Source organism: Puntigrus tetrazona, chromosome 17, assembly GCF_018831695.1.
Source record: "Puntigrus tetrazona isolate hp1 chromosome 17, ASM1883169v1, whole genome shotgun sequence".
NCBI classification, from domain to species: domain Eukaryota; kingdom Metazoa; phylum Chordata; class Actinopteri; order Cypriniformes; family Cyprinidae; genus Puntigrus; species Puntigrus tetrazona.
In genome coordinates, this window is record NC_056715.1 from 12,615,579 (window position 1) to 12,630,717 (window position 15,139).

The 15,139-nt window shown below is 35.5% G+C and overlaps 1 protein-coding gene across 1 annotated transcript in view; it reads left to right on the forward strand.

Annotated features, from left to right (window-relative positions):
* adam12b (ADAM metallopeptidase domain 12b) overlaps window positions 1-15,139 on the forward strand; it is a 66,907-nt gene that overhangs the window by 28,263 nt on the left and 23,505 nt on the right. The window contains 7 exon segments of the mRNA XM_043263209.1: window positions 4,943-5,021; window positions 7,573-7,649; window positions 11,092-11,278; window positions 12,519-12,584; window positions 13,397-13,468; window positions 13,676-13,845; window positions 14,957-15,041. Of these exon segments, the coding sequence (XP_043119144.1) occupies window positions 4,943-5,021; window positions 7,573-7,649; window positions 11,092-11,278; window positions 12,519-12,584; window positions 13,397-13,468; window positions 13,676-13,845; window positions 14,957-15,041 (736 nt within the window).

The window sequence follows — 15,139 nt, forward strand, 5'->3', positions numbered from 1 at the left end:
AGATACCACATCTACTTAAAAATAGTGCTTTTAAAAAAAATCATCTCCAGTATTTCAGTCTCTGCCGCAGTTGTCACTTGTGTGTCCATTTTAGAGCCTGTTAGTGTCAGAAAGTGCAGTAATGGGTACTTTTAATTTCCAGCAGAGCAATGAACTGTCTAATTAAAGGGGCCAAATGATGTTCAAGACCTCTTGCACTTTCTCTCTTCTCCAGTGAGACTTCACGCTTCCGCTTAAACGTTTCCGAGCTCATTTTTCCCCCTGACTGTTAAAACCGTATTAGTCAGATATGAAGTCAATTAACAGCGTAATAGAATAGAAGGGTATGAAAAAAAAGTATGAAGTCTGAGCTACAGTAAATTTCTAGCGCCAAAAAAATGAACATGGTTATTTGGTGATGGCACTAACGTCAGGATTTTTGGACAAATTGCAAATGTCTTTTCTGATACGCTCCTTGGAAATAATGTGTATTTTTGTACTAGAGGGATGCGTTGTCATGGTATTCTTTCAAGTGCTAAGCAACATGAATATGAATGGTAATATGGTATATATCAAAGTAAGTACCATAGTATCATCATCTGGTGTCATCTCTGCTCTGTGGTATTCACGTGACACAGATATGGCACAAACATTATGTTTTACAGTAAATAAACTGGTCGTTGCTTTAGGCCCTGTGTTTTACATCAATCGTTTTGTCATTGTTCTGTAAATACAAGCATTGCCTGTGGTCTTTTCTTCCTGTCAAAAGTCACTGTACCCTAAAAAACAATGAGAAAAGAAAGTGAGCGCAGATTTTTTGCTCACAGCATCTAATGAACAAGTGCATTTATCACGATTAACCTGAGTCTGCGAACAAACCTGTAATTAGATTGTTATCTACATATAATAGAAGTCAGCAGGCTGTGAAATTTCAGGGATCGATGGTTATTGATTTCAGTCATAATGGGTACTGTTGACTGCAGAGTGCGTATGTACAGACTAATTATAGATGGAGTCATTTTATATTACATATTTCTTCATTTATTTACTTTGCTCAGAATGAATTCACTTCTAAATTAAAGCCACCTGAGGTGGTCTTTTAATGAGTACTTTTAATGTGTATCTGAACTCTGAAGAAATAAATAAACATGCTGTGTATGCAGGAGCTGGTCAGAACTAATTGCACCCATTATAGATCTGTGGCAGAATATGAAATTATAAATCTGTAGCAGAATGTATGTGTGTGTGCGCGTGTATGCACCCAACCACCAAAATATAATCAAAAATATAAAATATAAATGAAAATAAAATAAAAATGCAAATATATTTTAACTAAAATGATTTTCTGTAAAATTTTCTGTAATTTCCGTAAAATGATTAATGTGATTTATTGCATTTATATTTAAACACACACACACACACATACAGTGCATATTTTGATATTTACATGCATATGCTGTTATATAAATATACACAAGATACACACAATGTAAAGTTTTTTTTATTTTGGATGTGATTAATCGAGAGTAATCGCTTGACAGCACTAATTTAATTTACATTTATTAAAAGCACATTTAATTCACAGGATCCTTCAGAAATTAATCTTATGTGCGGATCTGTGGTGTTCAATAACATTATTATCATCAGTGTCAAAACAGTTGTGCTGCTTGTGTGAATGTTGTTATCAGCTGTTTATGATTCTTTGAAGAGTATAAGGTTTAAAAAAGCAGCATTTATTTAGAATCTGAATGTTTATAACATTGTAAAATTTTTACTGTCACTTTTGATTCAATTCATTCATTTGCTGGATACAAACTTTTTAAAGATATATATATATATGTGTGCGTGTATATATAAGCTACAAAATCATCTTAACTTAGTGGAGCAAGATTTTTTTATACACTGCTTGATTCCTCTGAGCATGTTTCACCTCTTCACCCATCCTCTGTATGTTCTGGGCTGGGATTTCAAGGAGATTGAGTAGAGGATTAGAGAAGCTCAGTGTTTCATATCTCAAGACACTGAGTCAAGATCTACTTCACACACGCGCACACACATAACACTGCTCTCTGGCCTTTTTAGTTGATCATTAGACAACTTGCACTTCTCTGCAGGTTTGTTAGAGGATGTCTTCATAAGTATTGAAGTGCTTACGATGCTGTCTGTGAGAAAGTTCATATTGCCCTCTATCAAACACCCTTTTGTGGGTCACTGTACCTGTGCTTACTGAGTTAACTGTGTAGTCAGAGTTATTCCGGAACGACAGCCATTACCTCCTTTAATACGTCAAAATGGTTCACGACATGAATATTAAAATCGCAACAGTATAAGTTATCGACAGGGGTCTATCCAAGCGTGTTTTTAAATTCCTTATTAACTTGCCACTCTATGAATACATTATGACATGAATGTCTTCAGGCAAAACAGACAGGAAAGTATGGCACATGCAGTTATTATGGAACCTGCTTATGCCGCAGAGTAAATTTAAAAAAGGTCATTGTGAGTTTATATCTTTATTTTGCAGTGCGTCTTTTTATCTCACAATATGACTTCATACCTACCTGGTCTCATGGCATAAACATACCCGGTGGTACTTTTTAGCAAAATGTGAAATACACACCATTAACACATGCCACTGCAGTTTCCAAAAGAAATGAACACTAGAGGCAGTAAAACTCAGATGCCTTTAATTGATTTTCACACACATTTACAGAGTTTTGATCAACAAAGCTTAATTTCCACACAATTCCTTGAAGAATATCATGTTATGACAATTTTAATTTTCTGGGATATTTGGAAACTGATGCTTTTGACTGTTAGCATCACACATATCCAGCTTCATATCTATGGGTTTTCATGGACGGTATTTTTTTTCTGTTGTCACAGAGTCGTCTTTAAGAGGTGAGGAGCTCCGGTTTGAATCCCCAACAAAGCAGTTAAAATCTGCATATAAGGAAGTTCAAAAGGCACACTTGCGTTAACAAAACCATTTTTATGCCAATTTTGAGTTTGTTAAAACTATCGGGTGGGCTTAGTGTTGAGTTTGGTGTTGGGCATATTTTTAAAACACAATAAATTTTAGTTACATTTGAATCCTGAACGTAATACGAACCTATTTCTACTTAATAAAAACCTGTGTTTTAGTGCCATTCAATGGACATTTCTTTTGGGAAGTCTCAAAATGACATTGTGAAATTCTGTATGTACATCTCTTCATGTACGGTGTTGAGTTTTCAGTGGCCTTTTATAAGACCTACAACTTGCGAACATTGGGGAAGACCGCTCAAGGCTTGTTTCGCACTCCAGCCAGTAGACTTCTTCTTTTGTAACCATCCTAATTGGCATATTACACCACGTTCAACGTTTCTTTTATGATTCACTCTTCCCTGTGGACGAACTCCCACATTCCCTTGCTCATCGCTCTGTGGCACTGAGGGAGTCACGCCACGTTTGGGATTCGGATTCGGATGGCTGTCACACCAGTTCATCCCCAAGAACATCAAAGCCTTTCGTCAAGAGGCTTTGAAGTTCCTTCCAAAACAAGGAACAGTTCCTCCACTGGCATGTGGATCAAATCGAGGAGAATGCGAATTGGACTAGAGTGCTGTCATTACTGAAAGATGGCCTAATGACGTTAAACCAAAAATGACTGTTCTCACAGCGACCATGGAGGCAGCAGCCCCCGTACTTGAGGGAGCTGAGCTGGTGTGTTTTACTAATATGTTAGCCCAAGGTCTAACCCAGACAGGGTTCATGAGGCTAATTCGAAATGAAGTTTTGCCCGGAGAATACAAACAATGGATCTGTTTTCATATCCTGATGTTCATTTGATGAATGTGTATGTATACAAGGGCATAATTATGGCATGTATAAGCCCAAAGGAGAAATATGAGGAGTGTGAGATCTGTCAAGGTGTGTGTGTGTGTGTGTGTGTGTATATAATTATACTAATATGCTTCTGTAACAGAGTATTTCTTCACAGTTTGGAACAGTACTTTTTTTTTTTTAAATACCCTATTATTTTTGACTTTTCAGTCAGCTGAATTGTCATTAACTTGTTTTTTAAAATACAAAACACTTAATTTGGGCTTAAAATAAACTGGGCTACAAAGAGTAATTCTTTCAAATTCTCCTGTTTGATTTTCAGCTCTGCAGCTGTTCTCTTGTGAGTTCTTGTGTACAAAATATAAAGTAGGATAGCTGATTTAAATTTTGCTTACATTTAGGTTACAACAAAACACTCTAAAAGGATTTCAGAATATGGAACACTGCACAGACACGTACATACTGGCCCTTTAAGAGGATCTGCTTATGTTGTTCAGGTGATTACATTTGGATTTCATCATGTCAGCATCATGTCACATATCACTCCGTAGACTTTTCCAGCAATGTCTGGGCAGAGTTTGACATGCCAGCAAAACACACGCTCAATGCTTGCAAGCGCAACTCATCCTTTCCCCCGTGTTTCTGTGAGCCACTTTGTTCACACATGCACATATATTTAACCAGCATTCCAGCTACAGTGGGATTTAATATAATATTTAAACCTGAAAATAAACAGAGATTTAATTTAATTGTGAAAAAATGCTATTCAGAATTATTCAGTGGAATTTTGGATCCCATTGTCATCATTTGATCTGCTGGATCCGTTGATCATTTTCTATAATCACAACACATACGGTGCCCCACTTTTCCTGTTTATGTGCATCTTCGAAAAGCTAGTCTGCTCTCTACTTACTGTTTGACACACTTCCATAATCTGTTCCGTTATGAACAACATAAATTTGGTGAGCTTTTGGTACTGAAATGTAACAGTGTTATTAAGATGGTTTAAAATTGTTTTTTTTTTCATAAATTCTTCGGTGCATATTCAAACATAAACTTGTAAATATTCTCCTTTGAAAATATAGATTTTTGTGTAGTGTGCAATGCCTAATAGATTTGTGTGTGTTTTCTCTTCTAGCGGCCTGTTCGCCAGCCATTACACTGAGAGGCATTATAGGGAAGATGGACAAACTGTTTTGAGCACTCACAACTCTACGGTACGTTAAACACTCTCACACACATTTATCTTTTGGTATACACGCATCCCAGTGAGATAATATAATGGATATTAATTGTTGACCCATTTCAAATACTATTAGAGGAATTAGACCAACTTGTAATACATCTGCATTTACTTTTCTGGGTTAGTTCAACCAAAAATAAACAAGAGTAAATCATCATTTACTCACTCTTCCTTTATAGGACATTCAGTTCAAAGCCCAAGCTTATCTTTTTTTTATTCATTAAAAGTGGATGGGGACCAAAGGCTCTCAAGGTTCTCTTAGACAGTAAAGCAAAAAAACATAATGAGTTCTAATCACGAAGTGGTCCATAACACTAGCTACTTTTTTTAATGGGACAAAACATGGGATTAAAACAAAATTGTTTAAAATTTGTGTGAAATATTCCTAGATTGTTGTCAAATATGATACTTTAAAATCATTAAAAGTTAGACTGGACTGGCTAGTGCTTTAGCATTCTCTGACTGGATGTTTTCCCGGAAAAGCTGATTAATCTTCGCTGTGATGTGATGTTGACACGAGGACAGCATGTTGACATTATTGTCAGGCCTGATTTGGATTGTCTGCTATGTCTTTTGTACTTTTATAATTAGACTAGTGCTAAGATCCACAACTGACAGCTTTGACAACATGTTGCCATCCCCCAGTTCCCATTCGCACATGTGTAGGCTTCACAATATTATTCCTGCTAGGCATATTTAGCTCTTATTTATAATCGTTTAAGCCTGTCCAAATAGCCATGAACATCCTTTGTCTTTAAAGCTGAGAAGGTCTAAATAAAAATTGAGCCCTTGTAAAAGATTAATCCATCAAAAATAGGTAAAACAGATTGGTGCAAGTGGTAATACAAACGGAAAAACTACTTTAATTTACTTTAAAATGAAAATTTGCATTCGAATAAACAGAACAAAAACGCTTTAGAATCAGGGCTTTGAAAGGTAGTTAGATTATGATTTATATTTAAATTTATGATTTAAATGATTCATGTTTTATTTATAAGAACAGTTTTTTGAATATTACATGGAAATATGAAATGTACGTTTTTTATCCTTTTTAACTTTTTTTCAACTAAAACAGTCAAAAAAGCTAATTTCTCAGTAGATACATGTGCGAACTGTCATCTAAGGCAGACACATAAAAAAGCAGCCTAATATTTTTTTTTCTGGTGATCCTTAAAATCAGGACATTATGAAAGAAAAATGGCCTGCTTTTACTAATATAAGTCTGAGACTTCACTTTGCTGGCCTAGTGTATTATTTAACAGGGCCATTAGCTAGTCAGTCATCATTTTTAGCTCTAGCTGTTTAGATATCCTACATCTATGGCTGTTTCTGGTACGTTCCTTGCTATTCTTGGTCTGTTAAAGCTTAAAGATGTGGAAATGGTAGCCACAAAAATTCCCTCAGACAGCCGATGTGAAGGATTTTTGCCATCAGGCGAGGATTGCTTTTGACAGAGCGGTGTGTTTTTGAACGGTTTTGTCTGCCTGCTTGAGTGTGTGTGAACATTTGTGTGAGTGATGGCAGTTAGACGTCCAGCCTGTGGCTACCGATTGGTATTTCCACATGAAAGGTCCATGGGGGCTTGTGCCAGTCATAACAGGGCAGAATAGTTTCCTTGTAAAATGGACCAGCAGGCACTACTCTTACTGGCACCACAAAGTGCGCTTTTCATCGGCAAGCAGCTGCTTAAAGATGACTTTTGCTACGTGGCACTGTGCTACATGATCCCTTTAGACCAACATTATCTGACATTATCTTGCACCTGAACAGGATCTCAGTTAGTAAATGATCCAATTTTATGCCTAATTGATTTCGGAAATAACCCCACTTTAACTTGATCTTTTGGACAAGATTCAAGTTTTTTGTGTGGCACATCTGGCTGTTGGGTCAGGGATTTTTTTTTTTTTTGTCCGCATTCATACATAGAAAACACAATTTATACATATAAGTGACTTCTATGATGCACATGATTTCAGTACTAAAGAAACATTTATTTATTTATTTAACCGAAATATGAGTACGTCTGTCATAATAATGTACTGATAAAAACTTGATGGTTTGGCTTGCTTATTAATCAGTGAATTAACATTTATTTATTTTATTTATCTGCTTCACTGCTAATTAATGTTTGAAAAAATGTTAGTGGAAGTCATGCATATTCTTGGACATCCAGAAAGATTTTATAACAGCAAAGAACATAAAAGAGGCCACTGCCGACCAGTATCTGTCAGTATCTGTGAATCTTATAAAATATCACATAATTATACCTTTTTAATAACAAGACAAGGACAAGGTTGTAAAACTGAATGTAGCGTCTCTTCGATCTTTTTTCTTTTCTGTACAGGGAAAGGTATGTTTTAAAAGTATTTATGTTTTGTTGTACCACAAGCACAAGACTTTTCATTCAAAAAAAGCGTTTTAGAAACTTTTCGAAAAACAGATGAAATCAGCGTGAATAGAAAGAGTACTTTTCCAAAAACCTGACAAACGTTTTCAACTTTACAAGGACTTTTCCTTTTCTTCAGATGAATTGCTATTACCATGGTGAAGTGCAAGGATACTCTCGCTCTGATGTCAGCCTCAGTACATGCTCTGGTCTCAGGTAAGCGCGGTACCACCACCGTAATGTCCATGTATCTCATTATGTACTAAAGGCGGTAATTTTAACCATATTGAGTTCCAATTTTCAAAGTCATTAAAAGTCCTTAAACAAGTAGTTTAGAGCATGTGTGCTTTAGTGTGGAAAGCTATTATACTAAGCCTTAAGTTGTCCAACATTTATTGCCTTGCTATTGTTTCCAGTGGACTTCACAACTCTTCCTATGTGAAGGTTCATTTAGAGCCTATAAAACCGTGAGATTAAACATCAATAAATGCTTTAGTATCATCCCATGCGTCATTGTCCTGAAGAAAAGCACATAAAGTGACTGAAAGCATTTAATATGTCATGAAAAGCTTAAGCGATGTTGTTAAATATAATTAGAAGGAGCATGTGGCTACAGTAAATTTGTCGCAGAAGCACAACTTTTACAACAGAACTGGAGATGATGAGCTCAGAGCTGTGATTGAAACAAACCCAAGGTCTCCTGCTTGTAATTACAAAACCAAAAAGTCTTTTCTTTATCTTCATTATTACAAGCCTGGAGACTTTCAGGTAGGCAGATATTAAGGCCATATCTGAACAGAGGAGGTTACTGTGAATCAAGGCCGAGGTAAATGTGATCGTGGCTTTTTTCCTCACTGGTGTGGGGGTGTGAGATGGAAATCGTTACATGCGAAGATGCTGAAATATGCAATACTGTAGATCATATTGCAATCCTGCTTAGTACTTTCAGGTTTCATATTAGCAGCTTGGTTATAAATTGCAAGGAGGATATCATCAGATATAATTTAAATTATCATTCCTTCTGCAAGCATCGTTTTGAACTATCAGTATGGCTCCAGATTTTCATCTGTTTTATCTTGTTATTATATTGCAAAGTGAAAACTCACTCTTCATCTTGCAGCCTAATTCTGCTGCAGTGGCTCTTATACATACACCCTTCACATTCAATTATCACTCAACGGTATCTTTCAAAATGTCTTTTTTCACCCATGGCTATAATATTAAGGATATCACGAATTTAAATTCACACATTTGAAAACGCAGGCATTTCGCTTTCTGGTGAGTAATGGGTTATTGGTCATAGAACTGGGTGGAGAAATGAAATTTTATTCAATCCAGTGTCATTCTGCAGAAAAAATCCATATCCACCCATTTCCCAAATGAGATGAAAACAAACAAATGGACTTATTAGAACTGAATTTATTGACTATATAGTTTATTAGATGGTGAAGGGTCATCTGGATTTAATTTTACAGTGATATTGTACTAATAAAAATATAATTACATTAGAATTAGATTATTTGATCTCAGAGTTCATGCTATTTAGTTATGTCACTGCTGCATTTAGCCAGATTAGTGATTTTCCATAATTCATTTTGTTTCACACCAGATACTTAGGGCCAGAACCCGGTTGCATGAAAGTCCTTAAGTAATTTGACAATATAAATATTCCCTGAGGTAAGCGGTTTCTTTAGGAGTGTTGCAACAAACATAACTGTAACCTTTACCTAAGAATTTATTCTAAGAATTTAGTTCCTGGAAACATACAGCAACGGGTGTTGTAGTTGCTATAGTTACAGTGCATAGTGCATTATTTTGCAACATGGATTAACAATAAGATAATGCATTACAAAAAACAATTAAGACATACATTACATTTATATTATTAATGCAATAAATGATCAATAATATATGTTTTTACATTTTAATGAATAATTGACACAACTACTACTATACAAAAAAATATATACAACCTTTTGTTTAGTGAAAAAAAAATTAAGTCATGCTTTTTACAGTGATTTTATAGTTTAATATGTTACCATAGTCATTGCCCTACAAATCTTTAAGCATTTTAAGGGAAATACTTAAGTGACAGGCTTAACTTTAAGTAAACCTTAAGGTTTTTTTCTTGCAACCCATGTTTCACTAAGGGTTCCCGTAACTTTATAATTAAGGGTTTTTTATCTTAAGGGTTTTCATGCAACCAGTCCCAGGTTTATTGAACAGGGCAAACTAGCATAGACCCCAATTCCGTAAAAGAGTCAATGGGAGAGGAAAGATTGTTTGGGTTATTTACTAACAGCGCACAAATTAAACACAGAAGCAGCCAGATCTCCACCACAGTGATCAGCACAGTCAACCAAGAGCAACGCAAAATGCAGAATTTTTTAAGATATGCTTTTTTGTGCATTAAATAATAGTGCATTAGTAAATTGCATTGCATTATTCATTTTAATACTTTCTTTAATGGATTCTCCTAAAAATGCATGTCCACACCTTTTCAGTTTTAATTTATTCACCACTCATCTTTATAAAAAAAATCTTGACAGTAATATTCTCATTCCAAAATAATCCCTGTGCAAGCCCTTAGAGCATAAAGTGTTCTGCACCTTAAGAAAATTAATTGCAAGTTAATACCATACAGCTTAGTATGGTTACATACTACAATTCACAAGTGATGCTTGTCCATGTTTACCTAACGACACACTTCTATAGTGTTGTGGGTGTTTCTGTATGCTGTTTCTATGGTGTTGTTAGTGGGGCATTACTTGGTAGGTGCTTACTGGCACAAGTCAAATGAGCCCACCAAGTCTATAAAGCTCTGGGGCCATGTCACAGTTTTTAATGAACCGTGTTTTAGTGCCTATCTCAAGATGGCCCAATGTATTCTTTTCTTGTGTGTGTGTGTGCTAGAGTGAATGTGTCCTGCGAGTAGGAGCTCTTATATGGGCTGAATGCTGCCAAAATGGCATAATTGTAAACTAAAAACAAGCTCCCTATTTAAGTTGTTCTTGTGTCCCCAACTGACAAATTTGTGCAGTCTTGTCATTCTTAATAATGACAGATTGTTGTTTATGTTATCGACATTTGGTATCACTTCAGCGTATGCACATTATAGCAATGTTATTATGTAGACAAAATATATGTAGCTAGTTTTCTTTTGAAATTTGTAATATTCTAAACAACCCAAAAAACATCTTACCTTTGTGCATTTAAGACGAGTTGAAAGTTACGATAATTTTAAAAGGATAGGACTTTAGAGAACGTTCTTTTCAGGAATTCAAATTCTAATCTTATCTTAGAACAATCTTAAGAAAAAAAAAATAACATTATTAAGAAATGATTTGGCAACAATAAAATATTCTTAACTTTTGAAAGAAGAAAGTTATATACAGTACACCTAGGATAGTTTGAGGGTGAGTAAATTATTGAGCAAATTTCGGGTGAACTATCCCTTTAAGAATGTTTCATAAATTCCACCCCTTATCAATTAAAAAACCCTTTAAAGCAAGCCGCACAGTTTGAGATACAATTCTTATTAATATCACTAACATTGCAGGACAGGTTACACACTTTTCTTGTGCCATGAAAGAAGTTAGCTTCACTTTTTCTCAAGTTTTTTCACAATTGTTTTTCACAATCTAAATTCAATCCACAGAGGATTCATCTTAATTGAAAATAAAACACTGATGGTGGAGCCAGCTTTTGAGCCAACAAATGACACCCATGTGATTTATGAAGGGCATCACCTGCACTTCCCCTCCGGAACCTGTGGACACGGACACAACATATCGACTGTCAGCCATATGAGCGCTGGAGGACTACCACAATCATTTAGCACAAGGGTATGAATGCGATCCGTCAGCGACTGTCGATGGAGCAGCTATTATAACAGTGTTTTGTTTGGAGAATGTCACTTTTTTTTGTCTTGAGGATGAATTAACATGCATCATTCAGCGTTTGATGTCTTTGTTAATGCAGATGAGAGGATTGTGGTTGCCCTCACTTCCCATGCATGTTTAAACAAGATTAGTGAGCTCGGCGAGACATCAAAGGTTAACAGACGATCCCAACATAACAGTCTTGACATTGAAGATGTTCTTATCAAAACATAGCTGTCTAAATAAGATATTCAGAATCCATTATATTGATTCCAATGGATAGAAGCAGATAGAAGGTCCTGTTATAATTCAGCGTAATGACAAACTGATGATATCTGTATAATAAAAGTGATTACGGTTAGGATCTGTATCAGTGCTGGCACTGATATTTGCAGGCACATCCAAAGATTATAGATAATTTAATTGTCCATTCGGCGAGAATAAATCAAAAAGAGATGAAGACTCTTGATATTGTTACCATGGTGACTGTAGAACTGCTAGTTGAAGTTATAAAGAACTGAAAGTGTTACAAGGAGGTTCGAGAAAGGTCATTTGTTGGTTCAGGCTTCTGCTATTTTTGGTGGTCGTGGTGATTAGTTCATTAATGAATTAGCTTTATTAAATTGAACTTGTTATAAAACTTTCCTGTCTTTAATGGCTGACTGCAGGAAATAGCATCTGAAGGCCTAAATCAGCACTTGACCCAGAGAAAAGGATCAATTTAAACACATTTTTGTTGTGACTTCTTTTTTTGGGGTTTTTTTTGTATGTTTTTATAGACAGCTGCATAAATAATCACACAACTCAAGATGGGCATAGTTTCTTGAAACAAAAACTGATGTTTCAAGCACACATTGCCTTAGTTTACTAGTTTTTTTTAAGCAAACTAGGTAAGTATAGTCTCATTTTGCAATGCCAATATATGGAGGTATTACACAAACTTTAATAAAGACATATATTAATTGTTTCACCTGGCTTTTAATCAATCAGTTCAGTGAATCATTCTCCAGGTTGCTTATGCTACACAAAACGTCACTTACTGGTGTAAAAGTATATTTGAAAGTAGGCCAAGTAGTGAATTACTCTGCATGTAATTTGGCAAACACATTTAAGGGTTTAATCAAAAACCCTATCTCTACTCTCTGGTTAGACTGGTAATCTTTTATCAACTAGTAAGATCACTGACATGCTCTTTTTTTGGCAGCATAAACGGGATGTTCAGAAGACCACCAAATATGTGGAGCTCATCATTGTAGCAGACAACAGAGAGGTAGGACAACTTACACAAAAGGATTGACGGAAATTGTAGTGCAAGACAAGTCATCACAGTATCTTATCTTATGTGCTACACCAAACTGTTTAGCACAAGTCCTTTAATATCAGACTGTTAAAGAAAGAAGAATGAAGGGAAATATGCTGTAATACCCGATTGTATTTGGCTGACTACTGTGCGGTATTTGGGTTACGGTAAAAGTTTGGTTCTTTGTTTCACCTTAGTAGGCCAAATCAAAAGCAGGTCATAGAGGGTGGAACCTGACAGGAAGTAGGGCAATGCTCCCAAATGTTTAGACAGGAAACAGGAAGTGTTGTGTATAAAGTGAACATTGGATGTGGGAAAAGGAAACTGGGCAACAACAAAGCTATCATGTTATCAGCACAGCTGTCCGTATATTAAAGTCTGGGTATACGTGTGAAGGAGAGAGAGACATTTTAAATGCAACACTAATTGATGAAAAAGCCTTAGCAATTCTATTAATGCTATTCATTATTTAGATATTTTTTCTGCATCTAAAACATACACTCACAGGGGAAGGAATTCTTGGCCGAAAGTGGCTGGCTGTCACACTTGCGCATACACATTTTTTTTTTTTTGATTGCTATTGTTCAGCACCTCTCCCCTGCCGTAATGGTCACTTTCAAGTGCTTTTAAGAGTTCCCCATCAGACGCACTTCTGATAACGCCCCTACATATGACAGCCACTCAGAGGGTCCTGCATTGTTTAAAAATCCATCTAGACTCTCCTCTTATACCTGTAGAAGTACGCCTTTCATCTAACCTTTGTCTTTTCTTTCCCTCTTCAGTTCCAGAAACAAGGAAAAGATGTGGAGAAGGTTAAGCAAAGACTAGCCGAGATCGCCAATTACGTGGACAAGGTAATAAATGCCATTCATTGCCCAAAAATAGAGTCTAATAAAATAATATAATAGAAGCCTGATTATCAGAGAAGAATGTAGGACTGCTGAGGTAAAGGATGGGTTTTAAATAAAACTGCTTTTGAAATAAGTATTTTTCGATTAGGATAAAGTGGCTAATGTCTAGACATACTGCTGTGTCAATAGATGTATTATGTGTTCTCTCAGTTTTACAGAGTGTTGAACATCCGAGTAGCCCTGGTGGGACTGGAGGTGTGGAGTGATGCCGATAAGTGTGCAGTCACCCAAGACCCCTTCACAACGCTGCATGAGTTTTTGGACTGGAGAAAACTTAAACTTTTGCCGCAACGACCACATGATAACGCTCAGCTTATTAGGTATAAACATCCGTTTTACACATATAGCACCTGTTTTAGATTCTTTATCAAGCTGTATTCTCACAGCACATAATAAACTAAAGCTCACTCAGTAGTATGCATGTCTTAGAATGTGTTTTTGCAGTTAAACTTTATATTAGGTGGCCTTAACTATTATGTACTTACAATTAAACTAATAATTCGGTACCGTGCACTTATTATGTACATACATGTTTTTACATTGCACTTATTTTTTTTTAATACCTACACTGTAATTTTAGTTCTCCCAACTCAAAAAACGACTCGTTATGTTTACATTTTTCCACCTGCCCAATTGAATGTATTATTTTTTAATTGTGGCAACAGTTGCCCCAACAGAAAGTTGTGCAGGGCAGTGCAGAAATCCAATTGGGCCTGGACAAGGAGTCAATAGAATATTTTGAGTTGGGAGGTCTAAAATCTTTTTTACAGTGTATATGTAATTACATCTGTAATACATTTTTGTACTTACATTTATAATTACACTATTGACCCATTCATTACACCTTAACCCATCTTACATTAAAATGACAGAATATTACGAAGATGTAAGTTACTTAATCTAGAGTGTATCAAGATTACACTTTGATATGTTTCACATATGTGTAACAGTAGCTGCCTGTTAAATGTACATAATTATAATCTGTAATTACAGGCTGTTCTATAACTTAGTTACATGATAAAACACATTTTATTTCATGTAAGTACAATGGATACCACTAAGTATTTTATATACCACTTCTCATATTCTTTTAAAATAACATTTCAAATTATATAATTTTTTTTAAAGATATTCATACTTTTTTCAGCTATTTTTAGTGAAAACAACATTTATATATTCCTACTTCAAAAAATGCTGTTCTTTTAAACTTTACATTCATCAAGGAGTTCTAGGGAAAAAACATCATGGTTTCCACAAAAATAAAAAACAGCACAACTGTTTACCATTAATAATACTTAAAATGACAATATAATTCAGCAGGTGTTGTAGCATGGTAGAATGGTATTCTGAACATGTATTAATCTTAGTCTCATTACTTGGTTGTGCAAGTATTGTACTGTATATTTAACCATTTTTATTCTCTTATGGCAGTGGGGTGTACTTCCAGGGCACCACAATAGGCATGGCTCCCATCATGAGTATGTGTACCGCTGAGCAGTCAGGAGGCATTGTCATGGTGAGAAATAAATCATCGCACATTCTGTGTCCCATAATTAGCACATTCACACTGAGCTGCACAACCACCCAGCTGTTTTACACTTTCATGATTTAAAA